Source organism: Coturnix japonica, chromosome 1 (genome assembly GCF_001577835.2).
Source record: "Coturnix japonica isolate 7356 chromosome 1, Coturnix japonica 2.1, whole genome shotgun sequence".
NCBI lineage: Eukaryota > Metazoa > Chordata > Aves > Galliformes > Phasianidae > Coturnix > Coturnix japonica.
In genome coordinates this window covers 75,847,072-75,872,721 of record NC_029516.1, presented here as the reverse complement: position 1 = coordinate 75,872,721, position 25,650 = coordinate 75,847,072, and the positions used below count along the sequence as shown (strand labels likewise).

Genomic DNA, 25,650 nt, shown 5'->3' with positions numbered 1-25,650 from the left:
TGATATGGTTAAACTGTCCAAGAACCAAGAAAGACTGTCACTTCTTCATATCTGACTTCTCCTAAGCGCTGAAGAACAGCCGTGTTGTATCAGGCTGGTGACCATCAAGTTTTGTATCTTGTCTCCAGCTGTAGCCCTTAGTCACACTCTGATCACAGGATCAAGGCATACAGTCATGCTCTCTTTGCCACATCTTGCCGTTTTCGGTAACATTCTGCTCAAATTCTCTTCTGAAATCTATGCTCAGTATTAAATTCTGGTTTTGTTGAAAACTGTGCATCCTTATGGCAGCAAATCCATAGCGAGCTGCCTTTTCTTGTGAACTGTATGACTAAGCGCACCCGGGCCTCCCTCAGACATGTTATCATCACCATCTGCTAGTGGCTTCTTGTCATCTCTACTTGCATATGAGACATTTCTTTCACAGCAGGATAAATTCATCTGCCCACCATAGACTATAATGCTGCAGAAATGTGGTGAGACCAAGTGGTTTCTTCTCTTATGCATTTTGTAGCAGCAGTAGTGGTTATGGGAACTATTGAGAGGCACTTTTGTGTAGGGGTATGAAGAGAAATCACAGCATCACACAGTATCACAGTCTCGTGCGGGTTGGAAGGGACCTTAGAGATCATCAAGTCCAACCCCCAGGATTCGAGCCTCTGTGTAGCAGAGCGGCACTTCTACCACTTGTGCCACAGGGGGGATTCGAAAGAAGGCCCTTATAAAATGTGGAAGAGGTTATAGTGCTTTGTGTTTTCTTCCTGCAGCTCTGGAGCTGCCCCTGTGCTCAGGGTAGGCCTATCACTAATGTTAGCGTCAAGTCACATGCTTGCAGTGAATGGGTTTTGTATCAGTTAGAGGACATCTGATGTGCAGTCTCTGATAACACCCTGCAATGACTTTGTATTCCTTCTGTGAGCATTTTCAAGAAAAAGAACACCTTTAAATGGTGTTATTAAAATTGGAAAGAGCGGTTAATACATTTTAAGAAGGCATTTTGTAGAATGTTAGCTATGCTTTATTATGTATGTCTGATTCAAGTAGTTTTAGATGTTAATGGAACAAGGGAATTCAGAAGAGCAAATTTCCCCTAAATTTCACTGTGGGGTACACAGGTTAAACACCAAGCACGTTGTTCTCAGAAGAAACAGTTTCATTTTTCCTAATGGGGACATGCAGTACTAAAGCTTGCTGGTTTGATGACTGAGTGGTACTAAAATTCTGATTATTATCAGTCTTTTCAAACCTGAATCATGTTATTTAACACAGATTTTCTTTTAAACTACTGCTAAATGTGCAGTATGGATGAGCACTTGGAGAATCCAATGGGTGACAGGAATTCTGATGTTCTTAATTGTTCAGATTAATCAGGAGTTTCACACCTGGAGGGAAAATGTTTATTTCTGTTCTCTAGGTTTACATGTTCAATGAAAAGTGCAGCTGGATTAAAGAAAAATGCTGTAAGATAATGATGGGAAGTATAGTAGCCCTTTTCTTTGCTTGTGCTGTGCTTTTGAGAGCAATACTTGTTTAATTCATTTCATTCGGTGCCTTTGTAATCAGTTAACTTACTTTGTCCTTTTTGGGTGTGTTTCTTTCATGCAGAACAAGGCAAGGAAAAGAGCACAAACAAGAATAATCATTTATAGTAATCATTATAATAATAATCCATTTTCTTTTCTTTTCTTCACCTGCTTGCTTGGTCTCAAGGATAAGAATCACTATAAAAAGCAATCCTTTAAAGTACAGTCTCCGGATATTTCCTTAGCACCCTGTGGAAAACCTGAGTATACCTACTTTATGTAGATGTTAAAGGCAGCACTGTGACTAGTACGGTTCTCTGTTATTTTCTACACAGTGGCTAATCATGCTGTCACTTTTTTTCTACCATATGCTTGTTGTAGCTCACATAACTCATTGCAGTAATTAATTACTGGCAGTAATGCTGGCCAGTGTATGCTATAAAACAGGATTTGCTTTTATCAATAAATTGTCGGATGCTTACAGTTCGAGCCTTGATTAGCATTAAAGCTCTTGTCCCTGTTGCTGAGTCTTGGCACTTGGAACTAAGACACTGCAGAAGAAGCTAATGCAAACTCCAACGCTGCTGTCTCCATGGAGAGCAATAATTTAGATGGAATGAGCATTATGCTAGGAAGTAGAGTGGCATTTGATTTCTTTGCATGTTCATCTGAAGCTTATGAACCAACCAAAGCAGGAGCAGAGCAAAAGAGTTGGACTAGATGATCTTAATGGGTTTCTCCGACCTTAATGTTTCTATGACTCTACAGATATATCTACTGTGTTCTTTCGAGGAGAGAATTCCTGTTCCCACAAACTGACAGCAACATCTCAAATTAAAGACAAGGGACCCTCGTTTCATCTGCCAGAACTAGAGCTTGTACCTGCTTGGTTGCAGTCACCTCTATTGTTAGTGGTTTTCAAATGGAGCACATGGAAAAGAGTTGATGAGGATGAAAACAAATCTGACATTTTTTTTTCCTTGTTTTTCTTCTTTAGAAGAAATTAGAGTGCTTACTGACCAGCCTGTGGTGTCCTATCTTCATGGATTGTTACTCAACTTAAATCAGGCACTCTTACACATGACATAAGCATGTCACTGGGTAGAGGAACTCCTTTCTACCTATCCTTATCCCTGTGATGTCCAAACCCCTCTCATTTTCTGTGTCAGGCCCTTTTCTGGCCCAGCTGCTTTTCTCCCTTCCTGTGTACAATAGAGAGCTCAGATATTTTAGTGGTGGTGTTGATTGCAGGATATTCCCCTAGACATGCAACATAATTTATTAGATGAGTATTTAAATTGTAGCCTCTCACACAATTGTGTGTAACAATGAGGCTGTTCTGACATTTGCTGAGTTTTTCTAATGACTTGAGAGAAGCTTGAGGAGAATATTTATTTCCTGCTCCATTTGCATAACCTGTCGCTGAATTTAGCATGTTAAATTTATTGAGCTTTTCAGATTTTAATAGAGATGTGGCACTTGGTAGGCTTATAAATGATATATTAATGTTTCTCCCTGGGGTAAACAATGTATGGTTCCAGTTAATAACATTGGTGTTCAGTAAGGAACAGAACAGATGTGATAGTGGTTTGGGAGGCAGCTGAGGTAACATTGTCGAACATCTGGTGCAAGTTTCCCCAGCAGCTCAAGTAACTATACAGATGCTAAGTGTTTTTTCCCATATTCTGCCTGACATACTTGAACGTTCATCACTAGAATGGACACCCTCCAGTATATGGCTTGCATTTTAATCAGTGAAAGTTTGCCTAGGAAGCGGAAAAGAATAATTTGGAAGAGTTTGGAAATGCTTTACTCTGAAACGCATCAATGTAAAAAGAAAGCTCTCAGTCATTTCCCTTCTATGTACAGTAATGGTTGTATGTATTAAAATCCTCTATATTTTCTCCTAGGTCACAGGTGTTGATTTATTCATTTACAGCCATCTCAGGACCACCAAGCAGTATATGTAGAGACTCATAGATTTGGAGCTGAAGTGTTTATTTTCATAGACACTTCTCTGTGTGGAAGTTTGAAGAGCATTTTGCATTTAAGAATGGGTTTGGGTAGCTATTAGTTGCTGAGACCAGAAAGTTGAAATGAACAAATGAATTGACAATCGCATCCTCTCTCTTTGTAATCAAAATGATGTACTTTGAGGAGAATGCAACTTCATTAAATTTGTGACCAGAACAAGAAGTGTGATTGCATATTAATTTTCAGTAACGTAACAAGTATGTTTTAAGACCTTATATCTCAGTTGTGATGTTAACTCCCTTCATTGTAGCAACAAACAAGCCTACAAGTTTCAGAGCAGCTGTTGTGCTCTCTGGGGTGCAGACAGTATGGTGGTAGATCCCAGTCTGTGTCATGGTTAGAGCAGCAACGGAGCTCATTACTACATGCTACATTGCCTGTGGTTGGCCTAATGAAAAATGATTGTTGGTGGAAGATAAACAGGTGAGATAGAGTGGGATGCCCTCTGTCTCAACTGCACCAGTGACCATAATGGTGTTCTTACTTGAGAAATCCTTTACAGAATTTTTCCAAGAATGCATGATTTCAAGTTTGTGCCGCCATGTCTCTTGGTAATCCCGCTTAATGTTTGGAAGATGGACATGAAGGTCAGTTCTTTTTAATTAGGCTTAGCCTGTATGAGTCATGAATGTGCCACTTCTTACTTTGGCAGGTGCTAGGAGGCCTCATCTGTTTCTGAATACTGTGGGGGTTTCTTGCAGACTGAGTGGATTGAAGAGCTTTTGTTTCATTTATTAAATGATGTTTTAAGACAAGTCAGGGTACTTCATAAATGTGTTCGGTTTCAGTTCTTTCTATGAAAACACATCTAATTTTTCTCTTTGCACTAAGTACAAAATGTCAACCTCTGTAGCATGTGTTTTCAGCTTAGCATGTCTGAGCAATTTTGGCTTATACTTTCTGTGTTGCCCCTAAATGGAGAAGAAAGGGGGACTAAGAAGTCCTTCATCTTGCTGATTACAGTTAGAAAGGTTATGCTACCCTATGCAATATCTCATCTAATGGATGAATGATTTGGTGCTCTTGGTCCCTTTCTGCTTTCTTTTGGTTTACCTTTGTCTGCTTTTTGTTTTCTGACTACTAATTACAAGATGTTTTTGAAACTAATACGGACAGACAGTAATTAAAAGAAAAAGACTGAACTTTGATAGATGCCAAGTTTCGCTTGCCAACAACTTCGGCCACATGACCAACTTTGGGAGGGGGAGAAGGAAAGCGTTCCTCCCCCCAGTGAATTCTTAATTATGATAAATGAGTTGTTGCATTATTATGAACATAACCTAATGGCCTTACAGCTAAATATTTACTTGATAGTTTATTTAGTACAGCTTGCTTTCTTTTTAAGCTACAGATTTCTTCACTGTTTCTTTCCTTCAACTGCGTGGTCTTCCTAAATTCATAATCTTAGTATCTGTGATGTTGAAGAAACCAGAGTGTGAGGTCAAAATTTCCATTACATAGCCAGAGAGGAATTTCAAGGAACAATGCCAGAATCACTTAAAAAAGTAAATTTACAGGAAAGATGACTCATCAATCAACAATTGCAGTTCTAGAAAATAGAATTAGTTGTATATGTTCTGAATACAGAGAGAGACAAAATGCACCCGGCCTGACAGGCAGGGGGTAAATCAGAGTGATTTTGTTTGTTTCCAGAGATTTTTACCTTGACCTGTGCTTCATTTTCACTCTAAAAGGAGGGATCCAAGTAATGTACAACCTAATGTTGCAGAAATCATGCCTTCTTAGAGCTACAGAAAGCAGGAGTTCTGGCTTGTTGCGGCCTGCCTTTATCAGCCAGGCACAAGGACCAAGGGAGCAATCTCCTCTGCTAAACATCTCTCCTAGCTGCAAGAAATTTAACATGAGGCCACCTAGAAGTGCAAAATATAGCATTTTATGCTTGGTGGAGGTGATGGGCTTCTGCTTTAGCGTGCAGTAACTTGAGTCTGGGAGAGGTGATAAAGGGCATTTTCCTTCCTTCTTAAATACTAAGTAAACAACACTCAGGAGTGGAAGTACTTCTGAGAAGGAAGCCTCTTGAGCTGTGCAGAGCCCGTCAGAAGCCTGGAGCTGGCCTGTTCTTTGTGGCATTCTGCTTTATGCCCAGCTTTTGGTGGAGAAGGCTTCTCATCTTTCTTCCTGCCTCAAGCTGCACAGTCTTTCTGCTGGGTTAAGATTACATGAGAAAAAAGTAATGAGCAGTGGGACCTTAAGGGGATGGTGCTGGAGATGAATATGCCACATCCCCTGATGATTTGTTGTTTCTGTAAGCCTATGCACTTTCTCATCTTAAAAGGTGGAACGGAAAGGGAAGAAAGTGGAAGAAATGGTATAACCACTCACTGTACCTGTCACAACTGGTAGAATGGAGTGACTTTAAGTCTGAGTGTCCCTCCCTGGCACTGAGAACAGTAGTTCTGTCAAGCTTTCCTTCTCATTAGGAGCTTCAGCTGAGCAGCTACTGACTGCATCTCTCTTCAGCCTTAGAATTAATTCAGCTGAGGAAGTAATTGTTTGTAAGCAGAAAGCACTCTCTTGTAATCCCCAAACTATGTGTTGTTTTGCACGTGCACGTGCAACCTTGCAGTACCTGCCTTTGGAAAGGAAATCCTGTCTGCCACATGTGTTCTACTGCATTTCAACCCGATCCTTCAATATATTACGCATCTCCTGTTGTTACAGAATATTTTGATCTTAGTTCATGTAATGATGCAGATCACGTTCATGAGTGTGTACAAGACTGGATCATCTCTTCTAGAGCTTAAACCTGGCAGGGGCATGGGGACATTTCCTCTGCCACTATTGACAGGGAGGGAGCCTGTGTGTTAGGTGAAGAGCTGGAACTCTCAAACTCTGTAATTTTTAAAATACTTCTGAGGAACTGCAGAGACTTCTGGGTAGAGGCCCTGTTGTCCAGCTGTTCCCCAGTTCCAGCTGTTCCTGCAGCCACATTTCCAACATGAGGCCAGGGGCTCAGTGGGGGTAGCTCTGTGCTATGGCTGGGCCTAAGACCTGGCCCACAGCAGAGGAACAGTGCACATTAGGCTGAGGTAAATGGGGCAGCAGTGATGGAACTGAAGAGTCCTTTTGAGAGTTAAATCGGAGTGCTGAAGAAAGCAGTACATTCCTTCATCTGCTTTCCTTGTGTTTAGTTCTGTCCCTCCACAGCTTGGATTTCTGCTTTTTTATGTGAGCGATAGTGCAGAGAATTAGGTCATGGATGACACATTTGAGTGATGGCCACTATACTTCCAGCGTTCAGAGCACAACCCGAGGCCCATCTCTCATCTTTGCCATGCCCTCGAGGGTGATAAGAAGACCAAAACAGTTTCTCCCCTTTTTACTCAAGATGCATTCCCTTTTATCATTCAAGGTTGGGAAGCCTAGCAACTATCTGTGTGTTTTATTTTCCTTAAGATGCTGTGATACCATGGTGATGAGTTATTAATAAAACTCCAGGCAGATGGAGAGAGCTTTTAACTGAGTAACTTCTTGGGTATTTTTTTTTTCTTTTTTTTTTCCCTTTTTTCTTTCCATGCATCTAAGAATAACCATATATGAGCAAATGTCATGATTTGGTCTGTGGGGTGAAAAGGAACTGAGCCTTTAGCACAAAAATACAACTTAATCTGCAAATTAATCAGAGCAGACTTTTTGCTTAAATGTCAAAATACCAACGATGTTTATGGAAGAACAAATAATTGTAAAGCACTGCATGCATTATTTTAAATATATAAACATAATGAATTAGGTCTGAGATTTTTATGTTATTTTATTTTCTGATTTGTTGCATTTCTGAGTATTCTAAGAGCTATTGTAAGTGCAGTAAGAGTTTCCCATACAGCACTGTGCTCTGTTTCAGTGGCATCGAGTCAAGATTCTGTAGTAAGTCTTTATACTAATGTGTGGTAATCTTTATAACAGTGACAATAATCCCCTCTACTAATATGGAATTTGAATTTTAAGATCTGTTAAATGTAGCTTTAAAGGAGCTTTTGGGACTTATTAATTTGAAAACCCTTCATCGGTTGTCCATGCAGATGCGAATATCTTTATAAAAGCAGAGCAAAGAGGTAGTCACATATAGGAAAAGCTGTGCAGCCTTGAGAGGTTTTTTTTCTTATTTATTCTTTATTGTAAGTGTTAACAGCAAAAGTTGCATAACACACACACACAGAGGTTGGTTAACAAATGGTTATATTGTCCTATCCAAAATACTCACACTGACTGCCTCTAATTTAATGCACTGTGTTCATCAGTAGACAGTTCTCAGCGCACCTAAACCACTGTAGAAGGTTTGGGTTGATAATATCTTACATGGCAGCACTGCAAAGCTTCTGATTGATCAGTTGATCAGATGCCAGTGGGAAAAAAGCAGATGCCACCACAGATGCTGAGAGCTGGACAGAAAATTTATCTTTAATATTTGATATATTAATTTTGGCCGAAATAGTGGCTATTAAAAGAATAGGTCTTTTAAAGTCTCTAAAGGCCTTGACTTGAGTGAAGTTTCTTTCCTTATTTTGTGGCCTTGGCCAGGAATTGAACTCTGTGGTAGTGAAGCTCCCTGGGTGAATGAGTAAAATGGAAGACAAACCATGATGTCCATTGGGGATGTCTGCAGCACATGATGCCTTAGATAATTCTGTGTCCCAATATATTAAGCACAAAGCACAACACCAAGAAGGATTATCTGTGGCTAGTAAAGGCTTGGTGAGAAGTCTGTAACGAATGTTTCAGGGGCTTTCCAGGCATCTAACTAGCTGGCACAAGGGACAGCATCTGGATGATACAGGCTTCTCAGTCCCATTGAAGGTCCATGGGAATTACATGTGTAACTCATGTAGGAAATTCTGAAAATGCTACAGATGATGTATAACCTTATTTCTTCCCTTTACTCTCCAGTATATACAATAATCCACGTCTTTTAAATGAAATCGGTTTTCCTCCATAATCTGAAAATTGCCTTAAAAATAATAATGATCAAAGCACGCTGAAGAACTGACTGCAAAATTTACGTGGCATTTTGACTGAGATATTTGTAAGATATAGGTGAAGTGCTGTGACATTTTATTACACATGGGGATGTAAGTGATTTTATAAAGAATTCCAGCAGAGTGAAACAACCAACAATCTTTCTGCTGTGTGCGTGAGGTACTTCATTTGTTTTTCTGCCAAGAATGCTTCCAAGGGGAAATTATTTTATTTTTTGTCATTTTGGGGTTGTTGATGGCTGGGGTTTTTAAGCAAACAAACAAAGGAGCAAAACAAGATGTTCCATCTGGAAAATGTGCTGTTATTCTCCAAAGAAGCCTTTGTAGTAGAGAAATGTTGGAAAAGGGACATTCTTGGTGAAGCAACGGTCAAGGAAGCTGGAGGAAGAAGTGTTATTAAAATAAAATGTTTTACTTTCCTTTAGACCAGTGGTTCTCTTCTGCTTTTGAGGTTTCATCTACTCACAGGATAAAATATTTCTGACTTAGCAAACCAACTCTCCATGAAGAACATCGGACTGGTCTTTGTCCCTTGTGCAATAGGCTCCTGTGTAACTGTTCTGCTGGGACTGGGACCCCTTTGTGTTGTATTGCAGAGAACCACACAGTCGCCTTGTTTTGCCATAGGGAAGGATAACCCATATCTCACAGTGGCCAAAGAAGTGTACTCATGGTTTTTAGTAATATAGAAGAGGGTCTGTTGCTACTGTTTATTTTTATTTGAACAGTGTCTGAGAGGCCTCTCTTATGAACCATGATGATAAACAGGGTGCAATACATAAGCAGTGGAATGACGGTTTCTTCTTTTGAGAGCCTGACTCCATAATGCCCTGCACAAGTGTGCAGAAATACCTCACCTGGTTTTGAACGAGCTTCCTGCAAGACTGAGAATGTAAGTGTGCTAGCACTCTCCTTTGGTATCTTTGCTTGTGTGCTGCATATGCATAGGCATGCTACAAACAAATTCAGAGGTTTACAGTGGTGTATTGGGCTGGGCAGATACCCTCAAAGAATAGAGATGACAGAAGGGTGCCAGCTGCTGGGGGATTTATAGGAGCAGCAAGGGGTAAAACAAGCTGTGGTTAGGGTTGAGGCAGTGATATTTCCTATGGATTTCGGCTTAGGATTTTTCTTCCCCCAAAGTGAATGGCTGGAAAAACAGGAAGTAAAGAATGACTTGAAGAGATCAAGAATCAAAGGACTGAACTGAATGTGGTGTGGCTGAGGAGTTCTTTCTGCACATCTTAATGACATGAATTTGGTGTACAGGTAGAGGCAGAAACCCTTTGGAATAACATTTTGGCAATAACCATTGGAATATTTTTTCCTACAGCTCGTTATTTCTCCAGTTTACAAATTGGTTTACCATATTTGGGGTCCTAGACATATCCCCTGATAAGGAGAAGTTGTTACTATTTATAATTTGGGGTTTTATTACTCAGAGTGCTGTAAGTACTTAGAAGGCATGTATTATAGAAGGTAGTATAAGCTCTAAACCTAGTGAGAGAATTGCAGTATGTACAAGCATGATGTGTACTTTGCAGGTTGTATATTTTTTTAAATTTCTGTTAAAGTAACAAGAAAATCACTGACTGGTTAGTAGGAAGTGGATTACAATGCTGATGCTAATGCTAATGCAAACACACAAACTCCTAAGATTATCAAGCAAGTAGTGCATTCACTGGTCTGATAGAAATATTAGTCAGCTTTCTTAAAAGTGCCTCGTGCACTTTGAACTGAACTGGACTGAAGTTAATTGAATATAGGCCGGGTTAAGGATATTTTTGTTTCCTCGCCACCTCTTCCATCACTTACTGCAATGTTTGTAAAAGCTGTGTGATCCCTTCTTCTACTGCTATTGGCTTATTTTACAAAGAGCAGAAGCTGCAATCCCTTCACCTTTTACATTGTACTGGCAGCAAGTGAATTCCACATTCAAAGCTTTATTTAATTTTGGCCAATATGACATAAACGGACATTGCACATAAAAGAAAGAGCCGTTGCATATGGCTCCTGGTACAAAGAGTATTACAGTAACAGAAATGCCCTGATCATAAATTGATGTAAATGGTAACCATGTGTTTCTGAATGCCTCCTGTTTCTCATTCGAGTTAAACGTTACCCTATCAGTGCTTGCCAGATCTCTTGCACTCTCATGTCTTTGCAATATTTTTAAGCCTTTTGATGCCTTGCAGTTTTTGAAGTAGTCATATTATTTTTAAGATCCTTAAATTCGGTCATAACAAAAATATTTCTATTTATCTAATCCATTTCCCTGCTCTCACAGACCACTTGGTGTACTGTAGCATGTAATAAAGTAAAGAGGTTTAAATGGCTTACTTCAGTATGAGAGGAAAATGTTATGAAAATCACAAGTTTCCTTCAAGAGCTGAAGCCTTCTCAACTGACTGAGATATGATAGGAGTGGTTGAGAATGATTAAAGCTCCTTGCAGGGGGGAGGATTTGTAGGATACAGAGCTCACGAGTCACTAGTTCAATTTCTTTGACAAAATTAAAAAAAGGAGAAGAAAGGAAAAAAGAGGCAGTCAGTCATTTCTATAGCTGGTGAGTGCCGTGTCTTGGGTGAAGTAAGTGTTGTGCTCCAGTATCAGTTTTCCAGGTGCTTTTGTGCACTCTGGGTTGGAATCCTAAAGCCGTTCAGTTGTCACCACTCATGGAGTGAACGCATGGGTTCTGTAGTTTTCGTAATCACCCAGATTGTCAATGTAAGAGGTATGAGTTATCCACTAGGTCAAAAACTGGAGGCTCCAGTCACTCTGATGGCACAGCACAGAATCCAGATACAGGCTTCTGGAGGTGTGCTTTGTCACTGTCACATCACCTGCATATTAGCCATTTAGCTCATAACTTAACTCATAACAACTCATAACTTAACTCATAACGCCTAAATACTTCTGACTTCTCTCTCATGTTGTTTTCACTCAGTGCAGTGGGTAGATTGGAGCCTACTGTTCCTAAATAAAGATCTTGTAAGGAGGCAGTGGACTGATGAAGCATTTTGTCTGCATCCTGCTTATTTCAGAATAAGCAGTGCTTTATCAAACAAAGCCTGACTGTACCGTACATCTATGAAAAGCACTCAGTAGTCTCACCAAGAAAAAAATGTCTGTTGGAATCACGTAATCTTCTGAAATGTCTCAAAACTATTCAAGCACTGGCAGCCAGCATAAAGCCTTTGCCTGATCCTAATCTCCAGAATGCAGCAGGCATAATTGCCCAGCTATTTGCAGTCAGTTCTGCACACACGTCTAAAACTAGAATACAGCTATTACCGCTCTTTCCAACCCAAACTGCTGCAATGGCCCATCCTCCTGTCTTTTTTCTTTTTTTTTGTAATCCCCCTTTGGATATTTAGAATAATCAATCCATTTGTTGAGGTTTTTGTTTGTTTTTGTTTTATTTATTTTTGATTTGTTTTTAAGGTTGCAACACTCTTTTCTGGAGAAACCTGCTCTTATCCTTGTGGTTGGCAGGCATTTGACTCCTGCCTGTCCTGATGTCTTGCTTAAATAAGCAATTGCATCAATGAAGTATCTATTCATATTCATAATTCTCATATGTATCTGTCAAGTTTTCAGAACAAAACAAACATGTTCTGGAAACTTTTGTGGGATTTAATCCTGGAATTGGTGATTTCCTCTTGGCTATACAGCCCAGTATTTACATATGTCTCTGTGTCCCCAGTTTATTTTCCTTCCTTGTTTTTCTCAGTCCTCCAAATTTCCAATTTAGCCAGTCTGTACACGTATCTTCATTGCTTTGTGGTGGGTTGTCAATGGCGGCTGTTGTTTGTCCCATGGCTCTAATCAGGATCTAACATACAGTGAGCTGATATCCCTGACACTACTCTCTCTCTCTCTCTCACGTTAAAGTTTGCTATACAGTAGTAGAAAACAGGATAACATGTAGTTGGAAGCTGCCTTCCATAAGTCTTCCTGACTTTCTGAGTCTTTCCATGAGTCTCTCCCTATCCTGCCCCTGTACTGTAAATGGAAACGGAGAAAGGGAGCTCAGTCTGTGGTGGACAGAATTCACAAAAGCTGAATTTGGTGGGATACACTGAGAAAAAGAAATCAGCCGTCCTGTGCACGTCTTCTTCATTGCCATTAGTTCTTCCCTCAGATTCCTTCAAGATACTTTTTTGGTGCTTTTAGATGAAGATTTGGTCTCATCTTTTTTCTTTTTTAATCTGACAGTCTTTAATATAGTCCACAGAATCAAAACACTCTTGAATTGATGCTTCATCCACGTGGTTCAAATTAGGACTTCTGTATCACTTAAATAGATTCTTACTATAATAACATTTGAATGCGTATAAAATATCTTTTTCATTGGCTAATTGTTTAAATGTGCGTTTAGACAATTGTTAAAATGAACACTATTTGAATGATGTAACTGCATAAACCACAGCTGTGCTATAGTCTTTTCTGTAATTAAGAAACAAATAGAATAAAGTCCATTGCTTAACAACAAACTTGCAAAAATGACTTCATGATGTATGTTGGATGTTTGAGTTGCTTTGTAGCAGCTTGGGATCAAGCTACAGAGATACCTTTATCCCTTTTAAAACTACTATAAATGTCTGTGTAGGAGTTAAATATGTATCTTCTACCAGTCTAACTCATTGTGGGGGTCAACTTCAAGGATTAATCCTTATTTTTATTGCTGCATTTGTAACATGACTGCAGCATGTAGTCCTCCAAAGGTAGAGCATTGCAGAAGTTCTTTGGCACTTCTTCAGCTGCCATATAAAGGTATAGAATGTCTCTCATACATAATTAAATTGCTCTTTAAAATATTTAGGGTTGGAGTCTGAATTGCTATACAGACCAAGCTTTTACATAGGAAAATAAGACTCACCAATATGCTTCATGTTTGACTGTGGACCACATCATCCACAGTATAAAATAATTGTTTTTTAATTCGCTTCAGTTCAACATTTTAATTATACGTTAAAACAGAAATAGCTACAGGCCCAAATAATTCCCCTTGAGTACCGCTGTGTTTTTTCTTCCTTTTTAGTTGATGGAAACTGCCTAGAGTGTTGGGACAATGAAAAGATGCAAGGCTTAATCTACAAAAGTCGCTGAAGAAATACTTGAGTTTGCCCTCCAGCTGATTATTTCATTCCCTCCCTTTCTCCCTTGCAGAACACTTGGTGCATCTCAGACCATGCTCTGACTGAACACAGAATCAGTTGAAGTATCTTGTGTTCTGATACAGTTTTGCTTTTTTGCTAGGTTGCATAGATTGGAGAAGAGTTGTGTTACGGTATCCATAGGGGGTAAAATTGAGGCCATTGTTCAGTTTGCTGTTAGTCGTGCTGCACTGTTTATTTATTTGAGGGTCGTGATTAATTCTTCTCAATTTTGTCTTCCAATAGCTCAGAGGATGGCTATGTAATTGCTCAGAGCATGGGCACAATGTTCATTAAAGTGTTTTTCACACATAAAAGCCTGTGCAAAACCACAGAAAGCCTGACCAATCAATTCTTTCTGGGCTTCCATGGCACTAATTATATCCATATCGTGTGGTGGTCCTAGCTCTTCAGCTCTCCTGTTACATGTTTTTGTCTCCAGAAGTCTTAAACAGCATTTGATCTCTTCTTGTTCTTATGGTATCTAAACAGAGTCTGAATTAACCCAGACTACAGTACAGTGTATCAGTACTAGGCTGACTGCATTATTTTAGGTTGTAACATAGATGGGATGCAAACTGCATTTTATGCACAGGCATAATTTGCCCAGATGCCAAATCCCATATACTCATTTCTTATATTTATTACAGCAGTTGGCCATGGAGAGACATGAATCATGACCTTCATATAAAGACAGATATTTCCTGCCTTTGTTGGAGTTGACATTCATCCTGAATTTGCTGAAGTAGTTACTGTTGTGTAAAGCCTGGCTCTTGTACCAGAGGTGAAGCTGGTTGTTCTGTGACAAATTCCTGTTGTGTGGCTTTCCATGCCACCAAACTCACTTTATTTAGCATTGTGTATGTGTTTGGAGAAACATACGACCTTGCTACTGAGGTGTACTGAATCTGAAGTGGTGCTAATCTGCTATTAAATCAGAATCCTGTTTTAATGCCTGGGCAAATGTAATGTTTACCATAGAAAAAATAGAGGTTGCAGGAATTACGATAAGATGCAGGCCTGAGGTCTAATTGGCTCCTGAGATGAGAAAAATCAGGGAGTGATTTTGTAGCTCAAAGTTGCTGCATTCCTTGTATTCAGCAGCTTCAAAATCCATTGCAGCCACTGTTTTTGTTTGTTTGCTTGGTTTTATAATCTTTGTATATTTAGAGGTCACTTAATGCAAACCTCCGTTTATAGCTTGTCCTTCATATGTGTTGTCTTTGTGTCTCTGTAGACTGAGGGGAAGAGGTGCAGTTTTTTTATTCTTCCTGTCTTGGGGCTGTTGCTGCTTAAAAACAACAACTGCAACAACTACAACAAAAAAACACTTCATGGGGGTGGGGAGTTGCAATGATCCCTCACAGCATTAGGTTCATCATACTCTTACAATATTTTTTGCTGCAACGAGAGAGTTACTGTTGCCAGACTAGGATTACTAACAAGATTCATAGGTTATAGGCTAGTAAACCTGCACTGTATTCCTGCAGTCCTTGCTGGGCTGCTCCCATACTTGACCTTTACGGATTTAATAATGCTATTGCAGTGTCTAGTTTAAACATGTTTGGACACCCACGTTAGTTGTCTACGTGCAGTGGGATCTCTGCGTTCTCATTCCTTACTCTTGCAACAGCTCCAGCTTTTTCCTCCTTTTCAGCTTCTCTGATTATGTTTGAGGACAGAATTTTGTCCTTTTATCCTGCGTGATCACTAAATACTGGCTGACGGACAGTATGTTTCCTTTGCATTTCCTGCCTTACACAGTGATTTTGCATGTTTTCAAGGGACGTCAACCATTGTCAAAGCTAAGATAATGGCAGTTCCATCATTTCACCAAGTTTTTCCTCTTAGCTTGATTACTTTTCTGTTCGAGTTGAGAGCAATAGCAAGTTTTCCCGTTTTGCTTTCACTGCTCAGCTTGATGCTAATCTGCCAGTGTTTCTTTTTCTGATCTCTTATTGCCTGGCCAGCCTCAGTCCTGCTTCTTTTATTCTTGTAGCTGTTCCACATTCTTCTTTTATGTCCTTCTCATATTTGTTTCTGTGTCATCTTTGTTGCTGCCTTTAATGTTTGAAGTGAACCTCACTGAGATCTCTGGTTGAAGGTGCTGCCTTTCTAGTGGCCCAGAAGGCAGTGAAGATGCAAACCAAGGAGAGGAGTCATAGCATCACACAGAATGACAGGGGTTGGAAAGGACCTCTGGAGATCATTGAGTACAACCCCGTGCTAAAGTATGTTCTATATAGTAGGCTACACAGGCAAGTGTCCAGGCAGGTCTTGAGTATCTCCAGAGAACAACACTCCACAACTTCTCTGGGAAGCCTGTTCAAGTGCTCTGTCACCCTCATAGTGAAAAGGCTTTTATCGTGTTCATATGGAACTTTTTTTGTCCCAGTTTGTACTCATTGCCCCATGTCCTGTAGCTGGGCACCACTGAAAAGAACCTGGCTCCATCCACTTGACAACCACCCTTTAGTTACTTATGTTGTTAAGATCCCCTCTCAGCCTTCTCCATCACAGGACTCTCAGCCTTTCCTCATAGCAGAGATACTCCAGGCCCCTAATAATCTTTGCAACTCCCCTCCCAGATTTCTTTAGAAGTTCCCTGCCAATTTTGTACTAAGAAGTTCAGAGTTGGATAAAGTATTTCAGATGTGGCCTCACAAGAGCAGTACAGAGGGGGAAGATTCCCTCCCTTGACCTTCTGGCCATATTCTTTTTAATGCACTCCAGGATACCATTGACCTTCTCGGCCACCAGGGCACACTGCTGGCTCATTTTCAACCTGTTGCCCACCCGTCATGTGGAACCAATGAGCACATGGACCTGCTATGACCAAACAGATTTCCTTCTAGGTAGTATCCTTATCCCCAAAGTGTGGGACATAATGCAACTTTCAGTTTCTCCTTGCAGTCTACACCTTGCATGCTATTTATGCTTTTGCATGGTCAAAAAGTGACCACGTACCAAAATGGACTGGGGCTCTTAGTTTCTTTTGGTATATGTAGTTGGTGGAATTTTATTTTTTTTCTATCATACAATAAAGTTGTTCTTTAAGGACAAACATACTTGAGCTGCCTTTCCCAAACTTTGCAAGATGCAAATATTTTATTCCCCAAAATAAGAAGTATTATATTTTAAAATACAGTGTTTTTAGATCAACTGTGGTGATTTCATCTTGGAATTACAGAGGTTCCAAGACTATGTTTTGCCCAGAGAGGTTAGAATGGCATTTCTTCATTGTGGTATTTCAAAGAAGTGATAGGCAGAGTTCTACATGCAATTCAGAAGTACATAATGAATTTAAAGTATTTGGCCAGGAAATAGGCTTATGAACGAACTAGTAGAGTAAGTGTACAGCCAGCTGCTTTGAAGTAGTGCTCACTTCTTTAATTTCACATTAATTTTTAATAATAAATCAAACCTGTTTAGTCTATTAAAGTTCCAGTTGGTGTGGATTCTTAGACCTCCGTGGTCTCTCAGTGACACAAGGGATTTTGAGACATTAAGCTGTTTACTTTCTGAACTTTCGTTTGCATTGCACTCAATTCTTTTTAATAATTAAATGAGCATTTAATACAATTACGGTATCTGAGGTTGGGATTGGAAGCAATTCTTTTTCATCTGTTTCTCATCGTCAGTGAAGTAATGTGGCACTTACGTGCATTGAAGTTTCTCAGAAGAAAGGAAATAAGATCTGAGTAACCTAAACTATCCAAATTAGTGAACTTTCTCCTGGTGACAAATAGCCCCGTGGAAGGTATCGGTTAATTCAGCTCAAATCTTTAAGAGGTAATTTTGACAGGATTCTGTAAATGCAGAAAGTTAAACAGAGTAACCAGAGAAAGGTTCCTAATGAAATCTTAGCTTTGGTGGTGAAAAAGTCTGTCTAGTTTTAATAAAAGCTTGATTAGGCTGCATTCATGAGGGTTTCTGCAAGTCTGCCCTGATGTCATATAAACTTCAAATTCGGCATAGTCAATAAAAGGCCACTTAATATGGCTTCATGTTTTGAGAGGTTTCCCAGTGATTACCCAGGTTAGTTAGTCTGTTTTCTAACCAACTTGGAATCTGCATGTGATGAAAGACATCATCCTGTGGAAGGCGGTACTTGTACAGTGCATGATGGTGGGTAGTGAACTGGTTGAGACCTGCCCCCTCTCCTTCACCTCCTTATTTCGTGACCTTTCACAAGTGAGGAGACTGCAGCTTGTCTCCCGGCAGCTGGTTTCTAAATTGGGTCTGAAAAATGTAAGTGTGATAGGTGAGCCTAGCAGATCTGATCAGAACATACTGATTTAACAGCCACCAAAAGATACAAAAGAGCATAAGGAAAAACAATCAAGTATTGTCTCTTTATCATTGTATCAAATTGCTTTGCGTGGTCCCTAGTGAAAGCCTTTACTGATGGCTTTCAGCTATGTATCATTATAATACATACAATAAGCATTACATAATATGAAAAATATGCCACATTGAGCAATGAAACTAGTCTTAGCCAATCCTGTGGCCCCTATCAAAATGCTCTCACTAGCATTCACTGTAACAACACTTCCTCAGATGCAGTAGGTTACAGCATATCGTCAGCTTAACATTCATACATCTGCCTTAATGGTTTTTGCATGTTACAAGCAATGGCTGCCATTTCTTGTGAAAACAATACTTTTTTTTTTTCTCTTTATATTATGGTATAGGCATTCTTCAGGCATATCATCTTCCACTACTGTATTTGCTTGGCTAGGTGGGCAAATCCTGCATGTATGTCTGTCAGGCAGTAAGGAAAGGAGAGAACACCAATTAACAGACAAAGAGAAATACGGTAATGATAAAACCAGAAGGATTAACAAGAAGACATTTAGTAGTGCTTAGCTGCTTTTCATTGTTGTGTCTCATTATAAATAGCTGAGTAGATTGCAAGTTGTGCCCATTTAATGGGGCAGTTTTATAGCAAGGAATTTGCAACATAAGTACATCTGAGGTGCATTTACCAGGATGGCAGATGCTTATTTCAGGAGTTCAGATGCGAGGAGCTTTGAAAGGGTTCTTCTCCCTTAATATATATTGATGTAGCACTAAATAGTTGGGCTGGAAATACAAAGACAGCACTGGAAGTCAGACCTGCTGTCTTGAAACATCAGAGCTTCAGTCTAAGACAAGTCATGAGCTCATGTACTTAAGGCAGGGATCTCATGCCCAACTCCTGTTAGGAAACTGCTCTTAAATGTGTGAGTTCTTCTGGAGTTACAGTACTGTATTCACTAAGGTACCAACTGCAGAAAATGTCCCATAGCAGTTACCTGGCATCTTTATGAGGGTGATTCATCCCTGAGATTACTTTCTCTGTGGGATTGAAATTTTGTAGCTCTCTACAGTTTGCAGATTCTCACTTGTCATTTTGAACAGTTGTGAAGTGTTCAGCAGTGATTGGTTTTGTTTTGTTTTGTTTTGTTGAAGTATTAGATAAATACATTGAGAAAGTAAATTGGCTCAATGAAGTCAGTTACTAAAGGTTATCACAGAGGATCCTGCAGTGACAATTGGCATCCATCTAGCATTCAGACACTGAAGAAAAACACAAAGTTGTGCTTGAAGCTTGGTGCTTTGTTTCCTGAATGGGAACGATTCATTTCAGCTCCTGAGAATCTCAGCCTCTGCTCAGAGATCCATCATCCTGCCCAGGACTTGCTCTGCTCTCACTTGACATGCAGTAGGTAAAAGAGCACACTGGATGCGTATGCGCACACAACAGTGGCTGCTGTAAACATATATGTTTTCTTCAGCCTGCATATTAGGATTCAGTGGGAAACCTATACTGTAATGCTTGGCAATGGTTGTGTGTTATAAGGATGGTGCCGTGAGAAATAGTATGCCCACATCGTAGCTTGTTCAAACAGTTTGTCAACGATTTACAGCCATGCTCAACACCATGGTATGCAATTGCTTACCAAGCCCTCACAGCTGTAGTGGAAAGGGCTGGAAAGGCACTCAGCATTATCTATTAAAGTATCAACTTCAAATGCCTTTTGCTTTATACCTTGGAAGAATTTTCCCTGATATCAGTGGCAGTTTTGCCTGTTGCCTGAGGTCTGAGGTAAAATTGCTCAACCATCCTAAAAGTTGCCAGGAAAGTGACCTTGATGAAATTTGCATCAGGCATGACACTGGGGATTAATGTGTGGATCTGAAACTCCTGAAGTGGATCTTGAAATCCTGAAGTGGAAATAAGGTGAGGGCAATATACAAAACAACTTATCCATCTAGTGTTAGATGCATTTGTTGGGCACAGCTTCTTCCTTTCCCAAGTCTGACATACAAGATTTAGAAAACCAACCATAAACAGTTGTTTTGCTTCTGTTTTTCATGCAGGTTATGCTTCTGTTAATATAGTGGGGAGGATGTCTGCATAACCTGTGTCCCACTCCCATTGCTACATGACCATTGCATTAGACCCCATGACCATCCATTTCACCCTCTGTGCACCAGACCTTGCCCTACAGTCACACAAAATGACATCTTTCATCCTTCATCACAGATAGAAACATACGTGTTGTGACACCACAGTAAGCAGGCCATCATTTATTTCTATAGCCTTTGTCTAGCTGTGTGTCAAGCTTACAGCTTATCTGTTAATTTCAGCAGAAAGCTGGGATGTTTGGAAGTCTAGATAGCACTTCACAAAGTTGTCTGGGACAGCATGACTTACACAGATGGTAAGATGCACCATGACTGTGACTTTTACTCACAGATTTCCAATATGAGAATTATGAACTTACCCTGGAAGCTTCCAGGCTCTTTCTTTCCTCATGGTGCCCTGTGACCTCTCAGCCCCAGGGTTTAGCACCCATCCTGTTATGTGCTTTCTTATCTCTGTCCTGCTTTTCCTCCTCAAGCTTTAGGCCTGCGTCAGTGCAGTTGCTCCCTGCCTATCAGTGATAGATATGGCAGTGTACAGGCTTGTGGTAGTGGATAACTGCTAAATCTTCACAGAGGAGCAAAGCATGCACATTTAAGATATGAGTAGCCTTCCCAGTGAGTACCATAACAGAACAGATTTCTACTTCTGTTCTTATTAGCTCCTCTAGCAATTGATTTAATAATGTTTCCTTTCTGGGGTTAGTTTGGCTCCCCAGTACAAAAAAGACAGGGATCTCTTGGAAAGAGTCCAGCGGAGGGCCACTAAGATGGTGAAGGGCCTGGAGCATCTCCCCTATGAGGAGAGACTTAGGGAACTGGGTCTGTTTAGCCTTGAGAAAAGAAGGCTGAGAGGGGACTTGATCCAGGTTTATAAATACCTGAGGTGTGGGAGCCATAGTGGTGAGTCTGGTCTCTTTTCAGTAGTGCGTGGGGATAGGACTAGGGGTAATGGGATGAAAGTACAGCATAGGAAGTTCCGCACAAATGTGCGGAAGAACTTCTTTACAGTGAGGGTGACGGAGCACTGGAACAGGCTGCCCGGGAGGTGGTGGAGTCTCCTTCTCTGGAGATATTTAAGACCCGCCTGGACGCCTACCTGTGTGACATGGTGTAGGGAGCCTGCTTTGGCAGGGGGGTTGGACTCGATGATCTCTAGAGGTCCCTTCCAACCCCTACAATTCTGTAATTCTGTGATTCTGTTTGTTTGTTTACATATTCAAAACTCCTGTGTTGCATAAACATTTCAGGTAGAAATATTCAACCTGCAAAATTAAACATGTATATCAGCTATCAGTGGAGGTGCTGGATTTTCTTTGAGGTGTGGGGAGTTTGGTTTTACATGACCCAGGCTTTTGGGCTTGTGTACAATGGAGAGGGGACTCATTTCTCCCTCTAACATGTTCTGTCCATCAAGTTGATAGTCTGATTTTCATTAGGGCATTTAGATGCAACAGGAATACAGCTAATGAGAAAATGATGAGTTGGTGAGTAGTTGTTTGCGGTGCTATCCCCTAACAAGTTGTTGGAATACTGGAGTTGTCAGTTCAAGAGGTTAACAGCTCAGCGGTATTCTCCTGGAGAGGTAGTGGTAGAGCCTGGTGCTTTTACAAGTGAAGATGGAGGGTGATGTATCCAGAATAAGAGAAAAGGTAAATTTCCAGTCTGTTCTGCCTCTTGAACTTAACTGTTCTGTGCAGCAAATAGTCCTATTGCCGCAATTAACTATCAGCCAATTTACCATATTTGGATTCCAGAAACAAAATACAGTGTTTAGTCCAGCTTTGAATGGCAAGCAATTCCTTATGGAGCTTAATTGTTTTGTTTACATGTAGTTAGTTACTTACCATGTGGTAAGAACAATGGACTGACTGGATTTTTTGACTTGTGATCAGAATGAGATAAAACACGGGAAACAGTGAGGCTGGATTTCTTAAACAGACCTCACATCAAATCTAGACTATACAGCTGGTTGCTGCATAGAAAACTTGCTGCATGGTGTGCTCTTTGTCACATTTGTGACACTCTGTGGTACATTTCAGTCTCTGAAAGGTCTTTTAAGAGACCTTGAATCTGTGACCAGACCTGTCAGACTGCGTGCAGTAAACATGAGGCCATCAGGAGAGGCTTTGGCCTGGATTTCTGTCATGTTGCAGCAAAGACAGCTGCTTTTCCTCCTCAGTAAGGAGGCATGGTAGGTACTTGAGGGAAAACTAGCCTTGATTTCTTGACTATCCACAACTCTTGTGGGATCAGGGAGCAAAACAGAAGATGCTCCACTTGAGTGAGATCTCCGCCAGCTAGTCATGCCTGCTGCTGAAAGGAGCCCTTTTAAAAAGGGTGCTCCAACCATACCACCACGCTCATGGTCATCTACTCTTCTAACTCAGATACTGCTTTGTGATCCAACATGACAGGAGTACATGACCCAACACGTTTTCCTGCTTATAACTTGAGATGTCCATTGGCAGAACTGTCAGAACAGCAGAGTCAAAGGGATTTTTTTTGCTTAGAACTCATGCTCTGATGGAGTCCCCAGCATCTCAGGGGAGCATGGAGTTGGTGCCAGGTTTCCCAGTGTAGCAGAGTGCTGTGAGGACGTTCCAAAGATTTTTATCTGTTTGCTTCTTCATTTCACTGATGGCTTTTCCCTTCAAAACATCTGAACCAGAAGTCCAAAAAATGTTTGCTGAGAAAGACTTAGTTTTTATACTTCAGGTGGTTTCTGTAGGTGGAATGGGAACGTTCTGTTATACCTACTTATACTTAAGGACTAGAGTGGGTGTTTTCTGTTAATTTACCTAAAGTTGAGTAAGCTGCACCCTTGTTAATATGAGCATAAGTGGAACAAGCCTTCTTGCCAATGCTACAAAACAGAGAACAGGATTCTAAAGCCTTTCATTTTGTGAATCTGCATACAGTTGGGAATAAAAATAGAAGTGTGGAGAAGTGCTTGTACTACAGACCAGTGGTGGCTAAAATCATATTTAACCTACTGTTTCATGACTGAATTGTCATCTGATGGGTATAGCAGTGTGCTCAAATCCTAGATGTGGTTTATGATTGCCACCCCAACTTGAAGAGATGTGAATAAATCTTTGTATGTTATAGAGGAGTGTATCTCAGCAGATGTAGGGTAGGGCAGAAATCTTTCATTTGTCTGTGTTTGTGGCACAGAGAAACCATGTAATGTAAGTATCTCAATGAGACCATAATGAGAGTGGTATGCTAGAGAACACCGAGAGTTATCATTTATATCATTATATCCTCAAACTGTCAGACTATGAAAGAAACCTTAAGATCTACTGAAGATTAAGTAGTAAGAGCCCCATTCCTTCCACCACTGCCCAGATACTTTGTGAGCTACTTCAAAAGCTTGAGGCTTTTTCAATAAGGACTACTGCTTGTTATGAGTTTACTAGCATTTACAAGCATGTTATAAATTGAAAGGCTATCATGTCTGCTCTTGCTTTGTAAGTCTTGTCTTTGTGTAACAGATACCAGTAGTCATCAATACATCCAAACACCAAAAACAAATAAACAAAAAACCTTTAGAAATGTATCTTTGAAGAGGAAAAAAAACTCACAAGGATCCGTTCTATTTCTCACAATAATTCAACATCTGAGTTGGGGCTTTTTGGAGGCTGATTTGGAAAGTTTCCAAATATGACCCTCATAGGAGTTTTCAAATTGTGGCTGTTCTGCACTGTCCTACAGATTGATTTTTGTTATACGGCCCTTAGCCTGATGTCTCACCTATTAAGTTGCCCTCTGTGGACAAAACTCTGGGAACCCCTATGTTAAGTAATCGTCCAAGAAAATCTTTATTTTGGAAGACAGACTGAAAAAGATAATCTGTTTTGTCGAGTATTACCACACCTCTCCAAACATACAGTCTCCTCGTCTAGATGATCTCATGCATATATCTGTCAAAGTTTTTGCTTTGCTTTGAAACAGCAATTGCAGCAAAACAGTAATATATGTAATATATAAAAAGTTCTTGGGTGAGATCCAGTACAAACATCTCATGGTGAAATCATTCTTAATATTATTTAACAGGTACCTGGTGTTTGGTCCAGAGAAACCGGTCACAAGTGTGTGTTCCTTAAGTGAATGGAAGATATGAGCTTGGACATTCTGTGAATGTAGGGCAAGGAGACAAGGATCATAATCTGTCTCTCACCAAGACTTGTCAAGTACATTCCTCCTCCGTTATTGGCAGTGAATTGTTGGTACTGTCATAGCTGCTAAACAAGTAGGAACTCTTCGGTACTCCTTACCAAAGTAACCTCATTTAAAAACTCTCTCTGTGCTCTTTGGGAGGAAAGTGAAGCAGTATTGCAAATCTCCATCTCAAAGCAAAACATTTGGTATTATAGAAGTTAAGTGAAGGTCAACTAACCTGCTGAAGCATCACAGGCTGGAAACCTGAATGTTCTGGCAGATGTCTTCATTTTGGGAACTGAGCAGGTAGCAGTCCTGCCAAGTTGCCATGGTCTTTCTCACACTGTGGGAAGTAGCGCCGCTGCCCGGAATCACAAACATCCTAGGTGAAAAAGTGAACAAGGTAAGAAGTGACTCCATAAAAGTAAATACCTGGTTAAAAAAACCAACCAACCAACAAAACAAAAAAGCATCTTGAATACAGTAGATTTTTTGCTACCTTGGGGGAAAGGTCTAGGTGTTTCCAGTGAAAGGGATAATAATGCCTACCTATGATTAAATCTAAAAGAAAAGCAAACAAACAAATAAACCCAGCAGTCTTACACAATTATTGTTTTTCAGCTTTCAAAACTCTTGTCCTTGGGAGTTTTTGCAAATGGTTGCTCCAAAACCCAGGCTGATCAAACACCCAATCTGCCTCTGGTTGCTTGGAAACAGGGAATGCCTGCTGTTAAAACTGATCCTGGAGGATCTTGGATGGAAGTTCACACATAAAATAGACATTTTTCTTATTTTTCCATCACTCAGAGCAGCAATATGAGGGAGTCCACAGTAAGGTCCATACATCCAATCACACGCATAGTATAACAGGTACCCTGAGGTATTTTATGACAAATTACGCTTTATTGTAAATGTATATTGGCACTGGGGTTGCTGTGTCTGAACTGCTATAAATAGGGGGGGAAAAAAATATCAAAACTCTGTAAAGGATAGCATGCCCCCATTGCTCCTTATTTTCTCCAGCCAGTTTATTGTGGGCTGTAGTAACTATGTTGTGTGCCTGTTTTTGTTTGTGCCGTGAGAGTTAGTGAGTAACACCAGTAGATATTTTGACAGAATATGATAGGAGTGGTTTTCAGATCCTTTTGCCTTTGTTCTGTTCTCCATTCAGCCTACTTATATGGCTGTTTTCTGTATAGGCGAGTCTTACAATTTTCAAGAGTTTTTTGTTTATTTGTTTGGCACATCCATAAAGGATCCCTGGAAAATGTGGTGTTCTACCTTGTATTCCCAGAGCATTTTTTTTTCCTTCAGAACATCTGTCTGCATCCGCCCATATATGTCATCTTATTTCTTTGTCTGCAA

The 25,650-nt window shown here is 40.2% G+C and overlaps 2 protein-coding genes across 4 annotated transcripts in view; one reads left to right on the top strand and one right to left on the bottom strand.

The window, feature by feature from the left end:
* The window catches only part of CMSS1 (cms1 ribosomal small subunit homolog), a 208,215-nt gene that overhangs the window by 114,432 nt on the left and 68,133 nt on the right, over positions 1 to 25,650 (top strand). The gene's annotated exons all lie outside the window — the stretch shown is intronic.
* The window catches only part of FILIP1L (filamin A interacting protein 1 like), a 178,407-nt gene that overhangs the window by 111,797 nt on the left and 40,960 nt on the right, over positions 1 to 25,650 (bottom strand). Inside the window, exon 2 of one of the 3 annotated variants that reach the window (XM_015876727.2) lies at positions 24,524 to 24,667. In XM_015876727.2, the coding sequence (XP_015732213.1) occupies positions 24,524 to 24,575 (52 nt within the window). In that variant the 5' untranslated portion in view covers positions 24,576 to 24,667. Of the gene's footprint in view, positions 1 to 24,523; positions 24,668 to 25,650 lie in introns of those variants that run through there. The other 2 variants (XM_032447722.1, XM_032447718.1) reach the window with 2 other exon arrangements.